Source organism: Scleropages formosus, chromosome 9, assembly GCF_900964775.1.
Source record: "Scleropages formosus chromosome 9, fSclFor1.1, whole genome shotgun sequence".
NCBI classification, from domain to species: Eukaryota; Metazoa; Chordata; class Actinopteri; order Osteoglossiformes; family Osteoglossidae; genus Scleropages; species Scleropages formosus.
In genome coordinates, this window is record NC_041814.1 from 21607213 (window position 1) to 21628515 (window position 21303).

The 21303-nt window shown below is 43.7% G+C and overlaps 1 protein-coding gene across 1 annotated transcript in view; it reads left to right on the plus strand.

Annotated features, from left to right (window-relative positions):
- Nucleotides 1-21303, plus strand: part of zfhx4 (zinc finger homeobox 4) — a 78462-nt gene that overhangs the window by 20912 nt on the left and 36247 nt on the right. Inside the window, exons 3-4 of the mRNA XM_018754204.2 lie at nt 1-259; nt 16543-16774. The exon at nt 1-259 is cut by the window's left edge and continues 244 nt beyond it. Of these exons, the coding sequence (XP_018609720.1) occupies nt 1-259; nt 16543-16774 (491 nt within the window). The remainder of the gene's footprint in view (nt 260-16542; nt 16775-21303) is intronic.

Here is a 21303-nt window from a genome sequence, read left to right on the forward strand (position 1 = left end):
CAAGCTCTGCAGCTACAACACCCAGCTCAAAGCCAACTTCCAGCTCCACTGCAAGACCGATAAGCACATGCAGAAGTACCAGCTGGTGGCTCACATCAAGGAAGGTGGCAAGGCCAACCAGTGGAGGTTAAAGTGCATCGCGATCGGCAACCCTGTGCACCTGAAGTGCAATGCCTGCGACTACTACAGCAACAGCGTGGAGAAGCTGCGGCTGCATGCTGCCAACCAGCGCCACGAAGCAGCGCTGAAACTCTACAAGGTAGGTGAATTCCCCAAACTTTGACTCGCTTACTTCGCGCAGGGCCATTCTTTGCCTCTGCGACCACCCCTCCTGGTAGTTGATCCAAAAGCATTTTTGTAAAAACGGACACAGGTTCACACTTATGATATTATACACGTATGTAGCCTGATAGCATATGTTTATATAGAGCCTGAAGTTTAAATGGGGGATTCACGACACAAAGTAACCTGTAGCATGAAACTGTGAAGCCGTAGAAGGTGTAACTCTCCAGTCTGGTTTGAATTTAACTGTGTTCGTGTTCATGCTAGGAGATAAGTAAAGGGCGGCGGTTTAGTTTTCAGGCACCTACGTGTTCTGATGCTCAATGTCATTAGCAGACCTGTAAATTTGATTTGGCCTGGCCATCCTCCTCTCCATTCTTCCCATTCCCTCTCGTACTTCCCTGCAAAGTGGTGAGAGAGCGTCTGTCTGCTCAGTCTTACAGTGAGGAATCTGCCAGCCTACTTACATGTTGCCTTCGGAAATCAAAGTTAATTGAGTTCTGCAAGAAAAGGAAAAAAAAAAACTACTATAAATATATATATGTACTGTGGTGACATGGGCAGAGATAAAATTGTTGTTTTCAAAGTCTTCCCTTACTTTAATCTGTGCTGTCATTTGTTGAGTGATGGCAAGGATTCAGCTTCTTGTAAACAACTGAGGTGACTAATTGTGTCTGTGTGTGTATCTGTGTGTGTGTGTGTGTGGCAGAGGGATAAAGATGGTGCTCCTTCTCTCTGTTTCACGTTGTTTTACTGAGACAGAAGATTTTTTGAGGCATGAATATTTCAAATAATTTTCTTTCATATTTTACTGCTAGTTTTCAGACGTTGCGTGGATAGTTGATACGTATGGAAAAAAAAAAAAAAGAATGGCAGCCTGGTCTCATCCTGTGCTTAAGTGCTTTCGGGTGTTGACTTACTTGGATGGTGTGATTGCCTGAAACAATAATACTGACATCCTGAAATCATAGACTGACATTACATCCCAGACTCATTAGAGGACTTCTCAGGATAAACTTTATTAACATAATGAAGATCTATTGACCAGCATTAGTCACTTTTGGCACAGTTTGCTCGCAGGCCAGACTTGGCTGTGTATTTAGAAAAGTTAATTTGGCCACTAACAATGGTCTTTAAGACTACAGACAAAATTGGCAGTCATTAGAGGGCCCTTTTCCCCCTTTTTGATTATTCTGATTAAAAGCAAGGGTAAGAGACCAACTGAAATGCAAAATTAGTGGAAAAGGCATGAAATACTGAATATCATAGAAAAGCAGAAAGGTGTGCAATATTTTCCACAAACTTAATTTTTAACCAGTTGTACCTTAAGAGTTTCTGTAGCGAGAGGAGAAACAAGGAATATGAAGAGCGCTGCTCTATTCATGGATTCAGACAGTGTGAGTAATGTGACTGTTAGTAACTGAGCAACAAAGAGTAAATCCCGCAACAAGTGAAGTCAGCGTGAGCCACATGAAGACCTGAAAGAACGGCAGGCAGGATTGAGAGGCCTGGAATTAGAAAATGGGTCCATGGGAAGGTTTCGAAATCCTTAGCAGTTTAAAATGGGGGTGGGTGGTAAGGGGGTATCTGTTGGAGGGGGTCCGTAATTCTCTAAGCAAATAAAAAAGCTTCCATGGCAACAAAGTCTATTTCAGATCATGATGAAGGAAGAGTAGATTGAAGATTAAAAGGTGAGAAAGGCCTAGCAGAGGTGTGCAGCCTGAGGTGTTGCACGTATGTATAAGGGCTTCGAGTGTGTTTTGTATTGATGGTTTTTTTCAGTGCCAGTCTGATTATTATTATTATTATTATTATTATTATTATTATTATTATTATTACATTATGTTGTTTTTGTTGTTGATGATGTTTTTTTAAGCCATCAATTTTATTTCTTGTGTTTTTCTTCAGCACATTTAGTTGGTGCGCTCGGAACACCTTCTAAACAGGTCAAACGTCTACAAAGTGAGCGAAACTCCTACGTTTCGTTTCATCCGTGTTAGAAATAGCTCGGCGGTATATGATAACACTTGCTTTCTCATTTTTTTAGTGTTCCAACTCTTCTTGTGCACACAAGCAAAAATAATCAAGAGATGAATATTTGCATATTAAGCACCATTCCATTCAGCGATGCCTTTCTAATCTCCATACTATCTGCCTTTTTGAGTGTGATGCAGAACAGCAGGAGGTCCTTGTGAGCGTGTCTGAGGTTAAAAGAGTGCTGGTCTTTTTTGAAGCTTGTTTAAGTTCGCGAGATGCCAAAAAGAACACGGTGATAGATTGATCCCCCTTCACTTCTGAGTTGAATGTTTTCACAGAAGGGAGAGAGAGAGAGAGAGGGGAAAAAAACACCTTTTCTGACCATCTCATTTTGTGTCAGAAATGTTTACAGATCCCAATAGTTTAGAATTCTTTCTGCATCTGGCCCTTTTGCAATGCGATTTCTGCAAAAAAAGCCGAAGATGGTTCAACGAGAAGTGACACCGGAGCTTTTGTGTCCGTCCCGAAGGTTTATTTATTCAGCCTTCTTCTTGCTGGGCGGCAGACAGGTGGAGATTCGTACGAAATGTGCTCTGCTTTGAGCTGGGGCGGTGGAAGGGGGGGTGGAGGAACGGTGCATTTTGACAGGGGAAAGGTGAAAGGTTCCCAAAGCGGCCATCGCTATTCTTTCGGCTGCGCCTACCTTAAAAGAATGAAGGCAAAATCTGTTTTACAGATGCCATTTTAATGCATTTGGCAGGAATAAGACAATTTTTACGCATGGACATGTGGTAGTAAAAAAAAATGATTTCTTTATTTGAACAGAAAAAAACACCTCTTCTTTTATGTTTTAAGGTGAAAGGCATATGGGTTTGGGTACTCTGGCCAAGTGCACAAAAGAACAGAGTGTTGATGACCTTTCCATATGGTCCCGAAATACAGAATATCTTTACGGCCGAAGAATCACTGAAGATACAAACAAAAACATATTCTGTGTTTTATAACCGCCCTTTTCTGTGGAAATTTTACCGAGGGGAGTTCAGATCTTGTGCTCCCCAGACATTAATTGGACCCAAATTGCATTAACAGCTCAATCCTTTTCCCCTTTTGAAGGTACACAGCAGGTAAATGGTGGAGGGAACCCACTTTACACGCTCTCAGTTCATTGAAGGTAGCTGTTTTTGTCTCGAATGGCTCTGTAGCCTTCGCCCAAATGCTTAATGCCGTTTTCGGTGCTTCCGTCCGTAGCAGCAACAACAACCCCGTAATTTTAAAAAATGAAAAAGAAATGTAATGCCACGTAATAATAACAGGCCGGTTTATTTTAGTCCAGGCCGAAACCGGTAGAAGCTACGGCATTAATAGTAAGAGCGGACGCCCTGCCTAAATGTTAGCGTAAATCTGTCAGGGTTTTTTCTGCAGTTGCCGTAGAGCCGCGATACTCCGCAGGAGCACCAGGAAGCGTGCGCCGCTCCCTCCGCAGCTCGAGTTTGTGCTGGACGCCTCGCGCCATTTGAATGCAAGAATGTCCGCAGGCCGCGCGTACGGCATTGGGAGGCACAAATACCGCCACGCACCTGCTCCGCAGCTGGCTCTGTTCTCTAGGGGGTGCGGATGGGGGGTTTTGTTTAAAGCCCGGATGTCCAGCGTGCATCTCCGGCAGACAGGCAGGAGCTATGAATTGCTTAATTACATCAACCTAGTCTTTTTTTGCAGACATCCATCATTAGTCAAGCGGAATGGTCCGTCTGGAGACCCCGCTGCTCTTCGTCCATATTTGTGTTTTCTCTCTCTCTCTCTCTCTCTCTCTCTCTCTCTCTCTCTCTCTCTCTCTCTCTCTCTCTCTCTCTCTCTCCCATCCCCTCCTACACTCACTTTTAACACCCCCCTCCCCACACACACACGCCATCACCGCCACACCAAATCCGGCAGGGCCCTGGTCCTCCTCGTCTTCATCATGGAGTCGGGTATGAGGTGGAGCGGGGAGATGGTGCCGGCCTGGCGCTCGCTGCATCCCTGTCCCCCAGGGAGCGCCAGATAGACCATCTCATTATCCATGATCCGGATGGTAACACCATTGGCTGAGCCAGAGAAAGGAGAGGGGATATTAAAAGCAGGAATGCGAGTAGCAAGGGACACTCCAACTCATCAAAAAGCAAAGCTTGATTTTACATTTTTCATCCTGTATATATTTTGCTTCCATTTTTATAAAAGAGATTATCTTTTCCTGTTCATATTACCATCAAGATGGTGGCCCTGTGACGGGCATGTTATTAACTTGGTGGTTATACCACATTCATTACAGTAGGTCAGCCCAGACCCTCTCATTTGAAAATCAAATGCCCCATATATATGCAGTTCTAATTATTGGACTGTCACTTTGTCCAAAGTGATTGTAAAATGGGCAGGAGATTGAGTCGAATGTATTTGCATAAAAAGTCATTGTACTTCCGAAGAATGAAAAGAGCCTGCTTTAAATGCACCCTCCCTCTGCAATACTCCACCCCCCTACAATATGAAATATGCACACACATTTGGACTGTCGTACATATTCCGCTTATTGTCCGCATCTTACCCAAGAAGTGTGTCAGTGTCGGAGTAATCCTAGCCTGCTCTGTTTTCGTGTAACCCAAGGCTCTCACACTTTCTGCCTGCCGTGTTCTTGAACTAGGCCGACTTTGGAAGAGTTAAATTTGCAAAAAGTTATATCATCTTGGCGAAATAAGGAATGCGGCCTATGAATAGCTATACTGCCTTATATGTGCTTGAAATGAAGGAAAAGGGAAAGAGAAAACTCATAAAAACTCAGGCGGATTTACGGGGGCCAATGCGGAAGACCTCCAACGTAAGGCCACAAACAGATTGCAGCCACCGCAAATATTAAGGCGATTCCCCATGAATAAATGCATTTCATTGCAGTCGTCCACATGCCCTCTTCTGCGCAGTGAATGGGGCGGGGATGTGGATGTGCCTCTGTGTGTGTGCGTGTGTGTGTGTGTGTGTGTGTGTGTGTGTGTGTGTGTGTGTGTGCGTGTGTGTGTTGGGGGGTAGGGTGGGGCAGCTTATTCAAATCGTCTCAGCTTTCACCTGCACGCGGATTACAATGAAAATCTTTGAGAGGCCTGGCCGAGGGGAGGGGCATAATTAAAGCATAAAGACAGATGAGTGCAGGGACACAAAGGCGCAGAGGCCCCTCTGGCCCCCTTTCATTAATCCTCACAGATATTAATAGGAAGTCTTCTTCCGCGGCCACAGCCAGATGGTCACTTCGGCACTTTGGGGCACAGCCCGGCACCGCCATGTCCGTACAGTCGGTGTGCGGCGCTTAATTGATGCCCTCAGAAACCCACCCTTTCCGTGGTGCGCCAGGCCGACACTGCTGGACGATGCACAGATATTAATAACCAGATGCGATGTGCTTCCTGGCCCCCGGGGGCCGGGCAGGCCGGCCAGGTCAGGCCATTTGTCTGGGTGCAGGCGACTGTGAAGCCTATTGAGGGTGACAGGTATGAGAACGATAGCTGGGGGCAGCAACTTACGGACCACCAAAAGGGAGCAGTACTCTGCTTTGAACAGAGTGACCGGAGTTTGTCTTTTTCTTTTTTTAAGCATCCCCTGCTCCCCACCCCCCAACCCCACACACCCCATTCTCTCAAGGGATTTGAAGCTGACTTAACAAAGGGGGACTCACAATTTGAGGAGTTGGCACACAGCGAAACCCTCGTAAATATGATATACTCCATGTTTAAATATGCCCCTGCGTTTAAAGGGCGCTCGGAGGGGTGATTTACACTTCAGTTTAAACAGGTTTCTCCCACTTCTACCAAAGCAATCCGAAAGGCACTCACTTTTAAATTTAGCCACCTTTATTGTGTAAAAACACAAAAGGGTTATAGTTATCATCTATCATTTTCTAAGAAAACACACTAAAGTTTCAGACATAGTTTTATGTGCGTGTACAGCGCTAAACAGATATATTAACGTTTCATTTTTATGACCTGCTGCGGGGTCATCAAAAGTTCCATAAGAATGGCTTGGGAGCTGATTTCAAAAGTCACATCGAAATCGACATTGGTTAATTTCATAGGGTCACTGATAAAATAAACATAATGCAAAGGCTGTGGGTTCCTACAGACTGAAGCTTTATTGTTTTCTTCCGTTTTTTTGCACGCAACATCCAGCACGCATACTATGAGGCATTCCTTTCGTAATTGATTTTAAACATTAGGTGCTCACTGAATAGATAAGTAGTGTGTGATATTCGATTACAGAGCAAGGAACTCATTTAACCTCCTGTTCTTTCCTGGCCAGGATTTCCAACACAATACGATTTGCGTCCCCTAGGTTCAGTAGGATTAAACCGCTACTAGTAATCCTTAATACTTTGAAATAGACCTGATATAACTCCCACTCACTTGTTTGGGATTATGCTCATGAATTTCAGCACATTTAGCAAAATTAACCCGTTGAATTATCATTTTTATTTTTTAATTGTTCAAAGACCAAAAAGCATCTCAGAAAGCCAGATGGCAGGCCCCACTTTAATACGAGCACTAATGTATTCGCATTAGCACCGGAATTATTTTGTTTCCATTTGGAATTATGTTTATTTCCTTGATGTGTGCATTTTTGCGTTGCTCCGGGACCGTGCCGTGCACTTGCTCCGCGCTATGATTTCCCCTGAAGGTGCAGCGATTAGAAAGGGAGACTTGTTTTCTCGATTCCCTTTGAGAACAAAGGCAAACATTTCAGTAATCTTCAAAGTGGCCGTTGGTATGTTGAGTGGACCCTGGTATGTGGACTGGCTACCCCTTTTCTCTGAAAAACAATGTCATTCCTATTATGGGTGATGACTGCATAAACAGTGGCCTGGGGCATTAGCGGTGTTGGTCATATCAGCTTACCTTGCGGGGCTCTGAAAATAGGAGATCTTTAACTTCCGCATGAGCGAGTATGCATGTTTAATGCATGTGTGTAATGAGTTTGTGTGTGAGATACTAATGTATAATTTTATGAGCTGATCTACTTTGCATAACGCAGCAAGGCCAGATTTGTTGTCTTGGGGTTGCGTGTTTCTTCTTCGGCTGAGATTTGCAAGGCCTCCCTTGTTGTTTACTAGCTTTTTGCTAGCTGAATGTCTAGACTGGAGCGTCGCAATGCCCTCGTTTTGAAAAGACGTAGAAGTAGAGCATTTAGATGCTGTAATTGTGGGGATGCACTGCTTAGGGATCTCAGGTGCTCAGACTGCAATTGTCAGCTGGACTTGGATGGAAAGAGGCTTTGGGAACTGGGCTGTGCTAGTACTTTCTAGCTAGCTTACTAATTAGCCCTGCCACCCTTCCGTTGGCGGGACAGATTTCTCACCATTCTTACAGAACTGCCTAGTAGGCACTTTTACGTGACGTGACTTGCACTTTCAACCTTTCATGCGGGTAGCATAGAAGAATAGTTCCATGGGATCCATTAAATCCATGGTTAGATCTGCTGCATTGCAATTGAAGTTGAATCCCAGCTCCTGCTACAGTACCCTAGATCAAGGTACTTACCCTGAAATGGACTGGTATTAATTATCCACTTACACCAATGGATGAATCATTGTAAGTACCTCAGTATTCAAATGTAACATTGTAAGTCGCCTTGGACAAAGGCATCAGCTCAGTAATGAATAATTGGTAAGGGTATGGCAACATGGTGCGCTGTCCAGGTTATAACTTCCTGTCCTGAATCGCGACGGTAACACTGAGGTGTTTGGGAGAGCAGGTAGTGTAATGGTTTGACTTGCTGCCAGATTTGGAGGTTGCAGATTCAAGTCCCACATCCTGGTCAGGTACCCCCAAGCAAGGTACCTACCCTGAACTGTTTCAGTAAAGAGAAAAATAAGTTGGCCAGCTGTAAATGGGTTAATTATTGTGGGTAGCTTAGCATGTCAGTCACTTTGTGGATTAGAAGCGTTAGCTAAACAAATGTAATGTAAATATATTTGACCTTCCATGCTGTGCCTGCTTGCTGCTAAACAGAGTTTAACACGCAGACCCATCAAGTTTCTCACATACACACGCATAGCACTTCTAGTGCCTTCCCCTAAATGCGCAGGCTGTATTTTAAAAATGTGTACCCAAGTGGAGTCAGTAGAAACACTGAGTCAGCGGTTGTAATAACAGTTGTTTAGAAGTGTTATCTATAATAAGTGTATGTTGTGTAACGCACTCTTTAGTGTCCTTCACATCGGAAACCTGCTGCTCTTGCCACAGGAAAAACTAAGAAAAGAGAGAAAAGTAGGAAGTGTTGGGAGATGTAGGCGTAGAGATAAGCCTGCCTGCCATTTTGAAGAGGAATTCTGCTGAAACTGCACTCTGCCGTTGAGTCCATGGAAACAAAGGGAAAGACAGATGGTTCACTTTAGTGATCGTAATTTGCCGTTCATTAAGGACGCTTCCCACGCACGTATTCTTCATTTGGATGCATCCAGTTATTATTATTGAATCTTTTTTTTTTTGTTTTCTGTTTAGTGGGAAGTCCCCACTTAATGATTTTATTTCACTTTCTTCAGTAATGAGGTAGGACATGGTCAGCTGAGTTGGTTCTTATTTGAAATTGGCCTTGCCCTTAATATTTTAACAAGCTTAAATTTCTATATAAATTTATATATATATATTTCTATTGTTTTGCAGTTTGATTTTGTTTATAAGCTCCTTGAAGCAATACATTCCAAAATGGACTTTAAAAATTCGAAGAGTGATGAGCACTTTTTTGGCACAAGCGTCTTTTCACTTCACTTGGATAACGGTCCTGTGCAGATGAGTTTAGTGTGTGCCATCTATTTAACATTGCGGTGAAAAGTCTTTAAGCAGCACTGGTTCTCTTTGAAATTTGCCCAAGAAATTCCACTTCTGGGAAGCAAAAAGCCTTATTTTAATGCTTCCCTGTGTTAGAGGCTTATCTCACCTCAGTTGAACAACTTCATTTTAAAAAAGGTTCCAGAGGAAATTGTACTGCAACATCTGAGATAACAGTTGTAATGAAATACCACAGTAAAATATATGTCATAAAGTGTAACGTGTAACTTTCTGAAAGTGCTGTTTGATGTTGAATGGTTGCTTTGGGGAAAAGGATTCAATAGGCAAAGGTGTGCATGTTTCTGAACTCTGGACTTTCTCACATTCTGCCAAAGACAAGAAAGCTTTTAGTGTGAAATTCAGGTCAGTGAATTTAATGGCAAATAAGTGTTAAGGCGACAGATTTTAAATCATCATAATATAAATACACCTCCCCTTTCGTCCGGAATTTGCTTTCTTTTAAGGTAATTTAAACAGCAGACGTCCACTTACATTTTTTCTTGTCATTTTAGGGATTAGGGGAGTGAGGATTAAACACTGCTTCTTAATCTTCAACGTAAACTTTAAAAGGGAAATATAATATGCAAATCGAATAGATTCAGATTGTGTTTACACATTTTAATCCCTGTAATTCAATTTCCAGGAAGACAGGAACTCGTCTTTGTCTTATTTATTTAGAATGACCAAACCTTTGATGCTATTAAGGCATGCAGCCCTGTGTCTCTCTTCATAAATGTTTAACATTCAGGATTATTTCAGAAAAGGCGTGCCTCTGTGTTTATACGTGTGTGTGCATGCCAGCAAATATGTGTCTATAATATTTACTTAATTACCTGTGAATAGAGGAGAAAGCTGGTGTTGCAGAGTGGTAATTTCAAGTGAATTTACACCATCAACATTCACAAGTGATAGGTATGGCCTCCACCTTCTGTCATTAGTATACCTCCCTTCAACAAGGGAAGGCAACTTTTGCGCTTTGCCAAGGATGGCTTTTTTGAATTCTTGTTTCACATGAACAGTTCTTCAGTAGACATCCAGGTGTTTTCAAGTAAAGTCAAGATGGTAGAGATGACCTGCTGAACAGCACTATAAACACGCTGCCAATAGCTGGAAGGACTAAGAAAATCGCAAGATTTGCAATCGAATTGCGTTGCCAGGCTTCTTTTTAGTTAACACAATCCTAGGGTGATCTGATGAAAACTACAGTAGGCCAAAGGAAAGGCAGTACCTTCAGAGAAAATAAGTCTCAGGGATGCTACACTTCCTTTCATGTGTAGCCTTCATAAAGAACAACTGGAGACCTGGGCTTTTTTGGACTTCAACGCAGATCGATTGACGTCATGGCTGAAAATAAAAAGTAAGTTTAGCAATTATTTAAAAGTAGCACAATAGTTTAAAAAGTCCAGTTTAAACTTTTTTCACCTTTAATGTGCAAAATGGGTGCTGACAGGAGCGAATGCAGCATCGCACCGTCGATCAATTCCAGTTAAACAGTTCAAAGACATGTTGGGCCATCAGGTGGCCCCATGGACACGCGAAAAGATTTGAACACACAGGCCCTCATGACATGAGAGATATGAAATACATTTAAGTTTGTGTGGTATAGTGAAAAAGAGCTAGAGAAAGGACCCTGGTCCCTGTCTCTCGCTCATCCGTCTCTGAATCAGGAGATTTGTATGCAGGAAATGAATGGTGTCTTTTTCCTCACTCTGGATTGCAGTCCTGTAAAAGCAAGGCTTTTCACTAAATTTGTTGAATAATTCAGTAGTAGGGGCTGGCACGGGGGTCCCTGCTTACTGTGCTGGCTATAGGTAGAGGTAGGGTTAGGGGGGCAGTCTGCTTTTGAACAATCTGAACCCCTTCAGCAGGTGGTGGGGAAAACCTCAACTTCTATTATCTGAAAAAAAGTACTGCAGGGACTTTCTTGCATTGCGTGTTGCGTAGGATTTTGTTGCCCTGACGTGGGACACGGGAATCCAGAGCAGTGAATTTCTGCAGGGACACCGTTCTACAAGGACCGGCTTTTGACTATTTAGCATCAGTGCAGAGTCTGGGATTTTCATTTGGAGATACCCTGGGTGGGGCTGCTCAGACTACTAGTCTGTCTGCCACTACTCCTTAAAATAAGAAGCAGCCCTGAAAAAAATCAGCACTGAGAGACACATTGTACTAATTCAGTTATTTTGCTTGGCAGCCGTTTCTTAGAATGATTATTATTATTACGTGACCCAAGCAACTGACCAATGAGGCGCCTCGTCAGCCGAACCCCCTAAGCTATAATTACATGCGATGTCTCAAATTTAAGGAAAAAAAGTGGAGGCAATTTGAAGATCTTTGATACATTCCTTTGGAAATTGTAGTGGGAGGAGAAGAATGAGGAGAAAGGCTGGTTTTAGGGTTCTGTTTTGTGCCTCTTCTGCAAAGACGATGGCCTTGTGAAACTCTTTAGCACGGAATGCGCAGGAATACCTTTCCAGTAAGAAATCTGGTCAGGTTGCCAAGTGCTCCACTGCCAGTGATATAGCGTTACATTTATTTCTTCAGGCTTAATAGTGGTTACTGGTAACATGTGTTTGTAGGGTGTCAGTATTGATGGAATTTCATTCCTGGCCGCCTTCCAAGGAGAGCTGGTATATGTTTAAAATACTTTGAGGAACAAAACTGTTTTTTTTTTTTTTTTAAATGACTGAGTCCCAGGTGTATTCAGAAGCTAGGATAACTGAAAAATTATAAAAGTAAGCAAGTAAAAAATGTTGATGACTGCAGTTTGCGTTTTTGGGTTCTTCACATTGACATGACCCAAACCTGTGTGTGATTAAGGTAAAGTAATTTTTGGTGCGTGTTCTTTGGGTAATGACAGAAGAAAGGTAATATTGGTATAGTATGTCCCATTTTGCCTTGAAAGCTCAATTTTTCCCTTCACATGAGCTTTTTTCCCCCGACTGGTTTTGAGTTCGGTTACCAATGATGAGATGAAGAGGGACAAAACAAGGTATACCTTGGTGAAGTAAATTAATCTGGTCTGTCACTGAAAGGAGTACAAATGAAATAAAAATCCCATTTCTCCTCAAAGGAGGCATGGAAGGTGGCAGATGTGAGACATTCGGTGATCGCTGAAGTCAGCGCGAATAAGCAACTCGTGTCCTTTTTGGGCTGAACTCAAACAAACAGGATTTCTGGGGTTATATAATTTGGCTGTGGCAGGGAGAGGAGTCAGCAGCAGCAGCATCATTTGCATTGTTTTTCACCGTTCCTTTAGTCTGACTTCCCGGAGAACCCAGCGCTCACAGAGCCCGGGAGGTGCGAGAGTCCTTCGGGACTCTGGGGAGCACTCACCAAACTGAGCCTTCTCAGACGCTTCCTTGGCACAAGCCTTTAAAATTATTTGTCCCTTGCAGTGCCAGTGGTGCTTGTGTGCCAAGTGGTAAAGAACAAAGATCCATCAACAGGGAGGAGTGTCCCGTCATATTACAGTACTTTGGATAGGTGTGATCCATCACTTTTATTTTGCTTTTAGTGCCTTTCACATTCTGTACTGCATTTTTCTTTTTTTGGTGCTTTTTAGTTTCAGTAGGCTTCCTCCATCACTCCATTCATCCATTACCAGTAACTGCTTGTCCAAGTCAGGGTTGCAGAGGCCCACAGCTTATCCAGGAAGTATAGGGTGCGAGGCAGGGTACACCTTGTACAGGACACACATACGCTCGTTCACTCACACATGCACACTGTTGTCAATTCGGAGTCACCAGTTCACCTCAAACACATGCCTTTGGACTATGGGAGGAAACCAGAACACAGAACAGTGCCGCATGTCTGCAATGACAAGGTACAAAAAAAGCCAGACTTTTGCAGCTGTCCAAAGTGGTACAGCTCTGTTGTGAATCAGCTTACGGAAGATTGCTTCAGTTGCAAGTGTTTCGGGAAGAATTTTGAAATGTATATTTTCTTTTCATGAAAAGACACATGCAATTAAATAAACGTTTTCATTAATTGTGCTTGGTTGCTTCCAAAGAAAACCTGAAATTAAACTTTCAAGGGAAAGTTATAATAAGTTACATGATGCCACAAACATTTTGATTCCTGCAGTTTCTATGAAACCACTTACTGTGTCTGGCAAAACTAAAAATGGTGAGCTAAAACCTCATAAATCAGAATTCAGTGCACTTGAGGTTCTGAACAGCTTTTTTCCCCGAAAAAAAATGTCTATAAAAGGAAATAGAAAAATATAGTATTTTAATATAGGTCTTTAAAAAACTCCCAGGAATTTGCTGATTGAGATTAAATAAATGTATTGAAGTTACAAGCAGTTTCTATTTAGTAAACAGCCCACTCAACAATTATCATTTGAAATATATTGTCCCTGGTTCCTATGCACAAAATATATCATATTGTGCATTTTTTGGTTTTTACATTATTGTCAGTTTATACAATATGTTAAAACAGTGATACAATGATTTTTGCATAACTGTAGCTTTTATCCAACACTAATTACAGTATTTAATTTATACAGCTGGGTATTTTACTGGAGTAATTCATTGCAAGTACCTTGCTCAAGGCTACTGCAGCAAGAGAGGGGAATATGACTTTTGAAGAAGCAGCTTTCAGGTTGTTGGGCAGTGTCCTTAACCAGAATGGTATTTGCTAACCTTTTAAAATAGTTGAACATCAGAACGGTATAATACATTAAGCAGCTGCATACATGCGGTTTTATAGTAAGTTAGGAGTTTATATGGTGTGGTGTGTCCGGATTTTGTAGTTTTGCACAGTGGAATAGAAATCACTCTAAATGCATGATTACTTGGCATGGTAAGTTTTAAGTATTGAGTTCAACTCCACCCAAGGAAGGTAAAATCAAAGTATGAAATGAGTGAGAAGGAAAATAAAAACAAAAATTCTTATTTTGCCCTGCAGAAAAAGATTCCTTTTCAAAAGTTGGTCATAAATAGTAATGTGTTTTATTTATCTCAAGCAGAGACCAAATTATAATACTTTCTGCTCAAGGTCCTTCTTAATAAATCTGGACAGACATGTTCCGTCTGTTCTTCTGCTAGCAGTGTAAGTATTGAAAATCAATTAATGACTCAAAGGTTTTTCAGACTTTTTTCGACACAAGGCAGAATTGAACAGAACTGCTTCAGGAATGAGATTGTACCACACAATAATTGGGTTAAAGGATTTAAAAAAAAAAAAAAAAAAAAAGCTGTTTTATAACGTTGGCAGTTGCAAGGCTATGGTAGGGATCTGTGGACAAACTGATGTGGAGGAAAAGCACTTCCTCGGGTCAGCACTTCCCTGGTTCCGAACGCCTTCGGAACGGGGCTCCGCTCAGATGCAGACCCTACCTCCCCCAGAGCGTGTGTGACGACTGCGGCTTAGGAGGAGGTCCGCCCGAGCGAGTCGCCCGACGTGTCCGCGGAGGTCGCTCTTTTGGAAAGAAACAAAGATAGCAGTAATTAATGACCCCCGAATCGGCGCCAGAAAAGCCTTTCTTCTTACAACTCCAACTTAATTAAAACTTAAGACGTTTCAATGGGGCCCAGAAGGGCCCCTGATGGAGCGAAGTCCCGGGGACTCGTGAGAAAATTGTGCAAGTTAAGAAAGAAAAGATGTGTGTTGCCACTGGTGCCGTGACTCTAATCCCTGACAGTCAAAGAACCTATTTAGCCCGGGCCTTTTCTTTAGCGGTGCTCACACCTGCAGGCTTGCTGGCACTTCCTGCGCACCCGGAGAAGGCCGTTCTCTCTTTTTTGTGCCTGGGCGGAAGATCAGATAATGGAGGCCTTGCTGCGCGCCTTTGTTTTTGTGCATTGTTCATTAGCCTGTGAGTGCTGTCGGCACACTTGATATGCTCTGCTGGCCCAGGGGCGGGTGGGGGGTTTGCGGCCCTCCGCTGTGAATGCCTGAGATGGCGCAACGCTGGCGCGCAAGGGGCTTGCAGAGTACGATTTTAATGCAAAAGTAGTCCAAATTAAAGGCCGCCATTGACAGAGGCGGCTGAAAGGGGAGAGCCCTGCTGCTCCTAACACACTGGAGCAGCAAACAACAATGAGCAGAGCTGGACAGCACAAGGCAGGGTGTTTTAACCAACCTTTTACCCCTTTTTCTCTTATATATGTATTTTTTTTCTTTCTTTGGCTTCCTGTTTAAGCGTCTCATGCGGATTCACGGGCTTAAGAAGCGGGTACCTCTTGTTTGTCCTGAAAAGGGCAGTCCTGTTTGTGTTGTGCGGGTGAGTTCGGCTTATTCCTACCAATTGACCCATTTGGGGTTATTAACAGGCAAGAAATGAGGCATTCAGCTGCATTCTAATTGGTGTAAACAGTTGCCGAATTAGCATAAGAAAACAGGGGGATTTGGTTGCGTCCCGCGTGGTGAAAGCGCCAGTGTGAGCCGAACGCTCGCTCGCTCGCTCGCCCGCCCGCCCGCCCGCCTTTCTGGTCCCAAGGAGGTGACACTCGAGGGGATGGCAGCTTTGAGAAGCGAATGCTTCTTTTCCTGCCTTTGACTTTTAAGGTCCCACTTCGGAACGAGAACCGAGGACACTCAGCCCGAGTAAGGTATTTATCTGAGGGTAGGCCTTTGCTTTTTGCGACTTGAGGGGAGGCATCCCTCTCAGGTCACATGTTGGGGCTCAAGGGTCATGTCCCTGCTTTAAGCCGGGTGACCTTTTCTTTTCCCCTCATCCAGAGGGCATCCGTGTTTTCATAAACACATATGTAAGCAGACACGCTCTTTCTTGTTGGTGTTGGTTTCCATACTGAAAGGCTTCCAGTGTTTGACTGTGACCCGCTAGCGTGCGGTACGTATGCAGGGGTGCGCTTGCCATGCATACGCTCTTGTGCATTTCCATTTGCGCACTTCGCTCACCCGTTGGTTTTGAAGTGTTTTCTTCCAATGGATTAGAATTTTTAAGAGGATGTATTGAAAGCAGAGGGTTCCTTTGTGTGTGGTTTGTCTTAGGAATATCAGGTTCTAGCCCGGGCATTCTTTTCCACTTCTTTCTTTGCCCATCAACACTGAGCTCTTTATTCTTTTCTGTGGTTCAGTAGGTTGATTCTTTTTCCCCCCTCAGATTAAGACTGCTGCATTTAGAATCTCTTAACATTAACTGTTAAAAGTTTTCGGAACATTCAGAAGATTAAATTTCATTTTTGCTCAAAGTATTTATTACATAAACCGACTGCTTTTATTAGAGTGCGGTTAAGTCTATTTATATATACATTTTTGTTTCCCATCTTAAGTCTGCTGTGACATTTAACTGCTTTTTCAGCTGAAGTTCTGTTAGTGACAGAGTTGGGGTGACTGTTTGAAGGTGACGAGCGGATGGCAAATTTCAGACGTAAAGTGTTTGTTTCGCGCACCAGCTGCTGTTGCGCTACATCCGTCTGTGCGGCTTCTTCACGGAGGGTCTTGTTGTCTCTCGTCGTTTTTCCCCTCCGCTGTCCAGCACCTGCAGAAGCAGGAGAGCGCATCAACTGGCGAGAGCTGCTTCTACCACTGCGCCCTATGTGACTACTCCACCAAGGCCAAACTCAGCCTGGTGCAGCACCTGCGCTCCGCCAGGCACCAACAGGCCGAAGGGCTGCGACGTCTGCAGCTTCACCAGCAGGGCCTGCCACCTGAGGAGGACAACCTCGCAGAGCTCTTCTTCGTCAGAGACTGCCCGCCCAACGAGCCCGGTGAGTCGGCCTCAACCTGCCCGCTACCCCCGCCGTCCATCGCCACCCCCAGCCCTCCTTTCTCTTAAGCCCCCATGCTACACCCCCCTCCCCCCACCCCACCCCACCCCACCCCTACCTCACCCCACCCCGAGGCCCGCCCGCTGTTACGAACCCCGAGCACGTCTTGCAATGTAAAACATGCCGGCCGCCTAATCTCCCCGAAATGAACATGCTGTTCCCATTAAGGCCTTCTTTTTATATCAGTAACATATGCAGTCCTGCATGCGGTGACATCTTTAGCAGGCATGCAGGAGGTTATGAAATTCTACCTTGGGAGGATCTCACAGTGAAATTCTTCCCCCCAGAGTGAGCTTTAATTTCCTTTCTCATGACCAAAGCAATTTGGCTTTCATTTAAAAGTTTCTCTGCTGCCAGCAGCTAATAAGTGTAACAGGACTGTAAAACATTCAGAGACAAAAAAAGATTAATAGTTTTATTTGAGAGGGACCAGTAATTTAAAACATAAGACAAAGTCAGGGTCCATTATATAATAATTCCTATGTTAATGCTACTTTGCAAAATGAGCGCTTAACTTGTTTTTGCTTTGGTTGACCTGGCCGAGGGAAACGGCTAACACGTTTTGAATGGCATTCCAAAGCAGAATTAATCTCTGTTCCCCAAAGTGTCCTGTTTATACATGAAATCCCAGAAACAGATGGTAGTGAGCTGAAAACCACATGCGAAACTTTCAGCATTTAAACTACCCGTATTGGACCTAAATGGGACGGTTGTACTTTTGGCTTTAATTATAACTGGATCAAAGGTGCCTGAGAACTTGGGTGCACAAGGAAAGCCTGGTTAGATAAATCATTATTGTGCATTTAGAAGGACAGCCCCCCCCCCCCCCCCCCCCCCCCTCCTGGATCGGCCGTCCTTCATCCCCGCGTCCACCCATATGGACCTTTTTGGGCAAGCGAGCCTAATGTTTTAAATCTGTCAGAAGCAATGTTCACTCAACACACCTTTTCAAATGTTCCACTATTAAGCACACTGCCTCCCCCCATGTTTTTTTATATATTTAGTTTCATGCCACAAAGCAAATTTCCAAGTGGAAGCTTCAAGGCTCTCGTGCCTCGGTCTCAGGGAACATGTGTTCACTGGATATGTCGCTGTTACTGTTTAAGCTAAAACGGTATTCTCTCACAGAAACTGTGAAATTTTCAGCTCCTCGTGTGCTTCTTCGGCTCTTATTTAAATGCTGACATCTGAAACGAAATGCTTTTACGCCGAAGCCCGGTCCGTTGGCTCGGTGTTCTTTGTGCCGCGACGCGCGGCGCTTTCTACGGTAAAACACGCTCCCTCACTCGCGAGAGCTTCCGGCACGTGGAAACCGAAATCACGAGGATCGGGGAGGACGCTCGTGGATGGTATAGAGATGCGTCACAGAAAACGTTTCTTTGTTTTCCGCGCAACATGGACCGTCTTCACGAGCCCCGCACGCGTGATGCATTCAAGATCCCTGCTCGTTGAGTGAGGCAAATGTGTCGATTACCCATAAACAGTCTGGATGTGGTTTGAAGGGTGACTAATCAGCGAAAGCGCACAACAAAGTGCTCAAAGTAGTGCTCCTCTTTTATAGGTCCAATTCCTAGCAGGAGAGAGATTTTTCAGGTAGTTTAACCCAATAATCTTTCGAGTTTGAAAAGCTTTCAAACGAGCACAACAAGCGGCTGCGCTGAGGAAACGGATAGCTGGCACCAGATTAATCACCGAGCCTTATTTTCGCCAGTTAATTCAGCCGGGAGGGAGGTAAAAAAGAGTAAAAACGTCCAGGCCGTGAGAGAGGGAGCAGGTAAAGGGGGCGGGCGGGCGGGCCGCTCTGCCCTCAATGTGACATAGTACCCGTGCTGCTCAAAGGATCGGCTCCAGCGCTGCAATTAATTTATCCTCGCCGTGATAGGAATAATTTGCGCCCATGCTGGGCCGAAAGGTCCTGTGGTAAGCAACATTTCTGAGCGCGTGGAATTACAGCTATATGTTTAACAACGCAGCAGCGTTTCTTACTGCAACTCCTTAGTTTAGTGGTTTCTGTTCATTAGCGAGTTTCGTGGCGAGGGGGAGAGCGAGAGACGGAAAAAAGATTAATTCAACTGCTGACTTGTATCCTTCTCTTAAAAGCAGCACTCTGGAAACCTGCCAAATAATTATAGAGCCATTTTGGTATAAAGGTTATAATGGTATTGCTATGATTTTATGTGTATGTGAATGGATTACATTAAACATTTCAGCTTTCCATTTTACCGCGCCACAAAGGAGAGACATTATAATGAGTAAAATTGAATAAACGTGAACTGCTTATAATTGCAAATACTCGACACGGGGGACGGGCTCGCGCATGTTGACTTCGTGGTCCGAACGCTGTGGTGTCTCAGTCTGGCAAGGAGGTGGCGTGTCAGGTGTCTTTCGGATTGATGTCAGCAGCTCTGTCCCCTTCTGGCCCGCTGCCTCTGAACACGGGACGGTTATTCTTACAGCGACTTTTTTCACTCGATTTCAGTGTGCGTTTGTTTTCTGCTGATGCGCAGGATACGCATAAAAAAATGTAACGTGTGAAAATGCTGAAGGAAAAAGGACCGTTGTGTGACATATTTTAGAAGACATTTTTCTGGAATCGTCACAGTTTTTTTTTTTTTTTTTTTTTGCAATCGCTGCTCGTCGTGATGTTTTGAACTGAGGCGCCGTGCCCGTCAAAAGTTTGAGTACACTTGTGTTGTGCGGCGCTTGGATTCGATGAACTGGACAGAAGAGCGAAAGTAGAGCAACCCACAGGTCTCCTACATCTATGCGAACTGCTGCAGAAGAGCTGGGACGACGTGACAGCTCATTTGTGGAACAAACTTTTCAACCAAATGTCGAACGTGGGGGAAAAAATGGCTTCCATCAACAGCACTCAAACTTTCAAACTTTTAACCTCCGCTGGTCGATTCTTAAATCAAATCATTTTAGCTAGAGGTACAACGGTTCTCTTCCCCTTGTTGCGGTTAAATATGCTACTAAGAAAGTCGTGTTTCATGAAATGCGTCACACAATTTGTTTATGCCCGCTGACTGCACACAGTTGAAGCAAGTGTTTGGGCTTGAGAAAAAGGGAAAAATCCTTCATGGCCATTGTTTAGGTGGCATATAAATGATCATCACAAAGGTGTTCTTGTGTGTACGTGTGTGTTTTTTTAGCTGTGTAATACTATCTCCCTCTCAAAGCTGCTCTGAGGCCAAGTTTTGAGGGAACGGGACAGTTATGAAGTGAGAAATTATTCAACTAGAATATGTTCCTTTGGTGTTCCTTTTCTGAGTGAGTTAGAGGTAATATCCCTTTTTAAGAATGCCCTGGTGCGTTGCCTCCCCGTAAGCCGTGGCCGCCAAATCTTCCAGGGCGACGGTAATTCCCATAGCCATGGACCCAGAAGACTCATCATTAACAGAAGGTAAACATCGTGAAGCTGAGAATTTAGAGAGGCGGGGGGTGCGAGGGGCTTATGTGGTTAAACATGTTTTTTTTGAAGTGGAGTCCCGTTTGTAAATCACGGTAATCTATGCCCAGTTACATGTGGTCCAGAGCACACATCGGAGAGCTTTTTTACAGCATTTTGCTAAAAAAAAATAGCTTAACAGGGCACACTGTGCTCGTATGAACCTTTGTTTTTGGGAGCACTTTTCATTTGTGCATTGCAGTGATGGAAGAACATTATAAATATATCAGTATTTATTACATTAATTGTTAACAAATGCCTACCTTAACATTTTGACTATTTTTGCATGTATGAAAACTGCTGAATATCAAATGACTTTGACATCAGTCATCACACTTTACCTATGGGACACAATAAGGGGCAGCAAGTGGCACTCAAAAGAATCCAGGTTCGTATCCCACCTCCCACAATAGTACCCTTCATCAAGGTACTTTCCCTGAATTACGCTGAACTGAAATAGTAAAAATTGCCCAGCTGTATAAATGGGTAAATCACTGTAAGTTGATCTGGAGAAAAGCTCAATAAATAAATGTGAATATACTCAGAGGAGACCACTGTATGGGCAGTGGGTAGATGAATGGTGAGAGCCATTATAATGTAGTCATTGACTCTGAGTTTGAATCCCTCCTCCTGCTGTAGTACCCTTGATCAAGCAACTTACCCTAAACTGAAACATTAAAAATACCCTGCTCCATAAATGGGTAAATCATTGTTAAGCGCTTAGCATATAAATCTCTCAGTTTAAGTTGCCATGGACAAATGCACGAGCTAAATAATGGTTAATAATAAAGTGCAAATTTATATATTTTTCATTATGGATGTGGCAGTCAGTTGTAGCCCTTTTCAGATTTAGTGCACCTCTGCACATGTGGGCTGCAAAGCTGAGTCTTCAGTTCTGTTTCAGGCATTCAGGCTTTTAAATGGAAAGGGGTCCATGGCCTCGATGAGCCATGGTGCCACTGTGTGTGGTTTCTCCTTTTTCCTACCAAATCAAATATTTCTTCATTAGTGAGTGTGT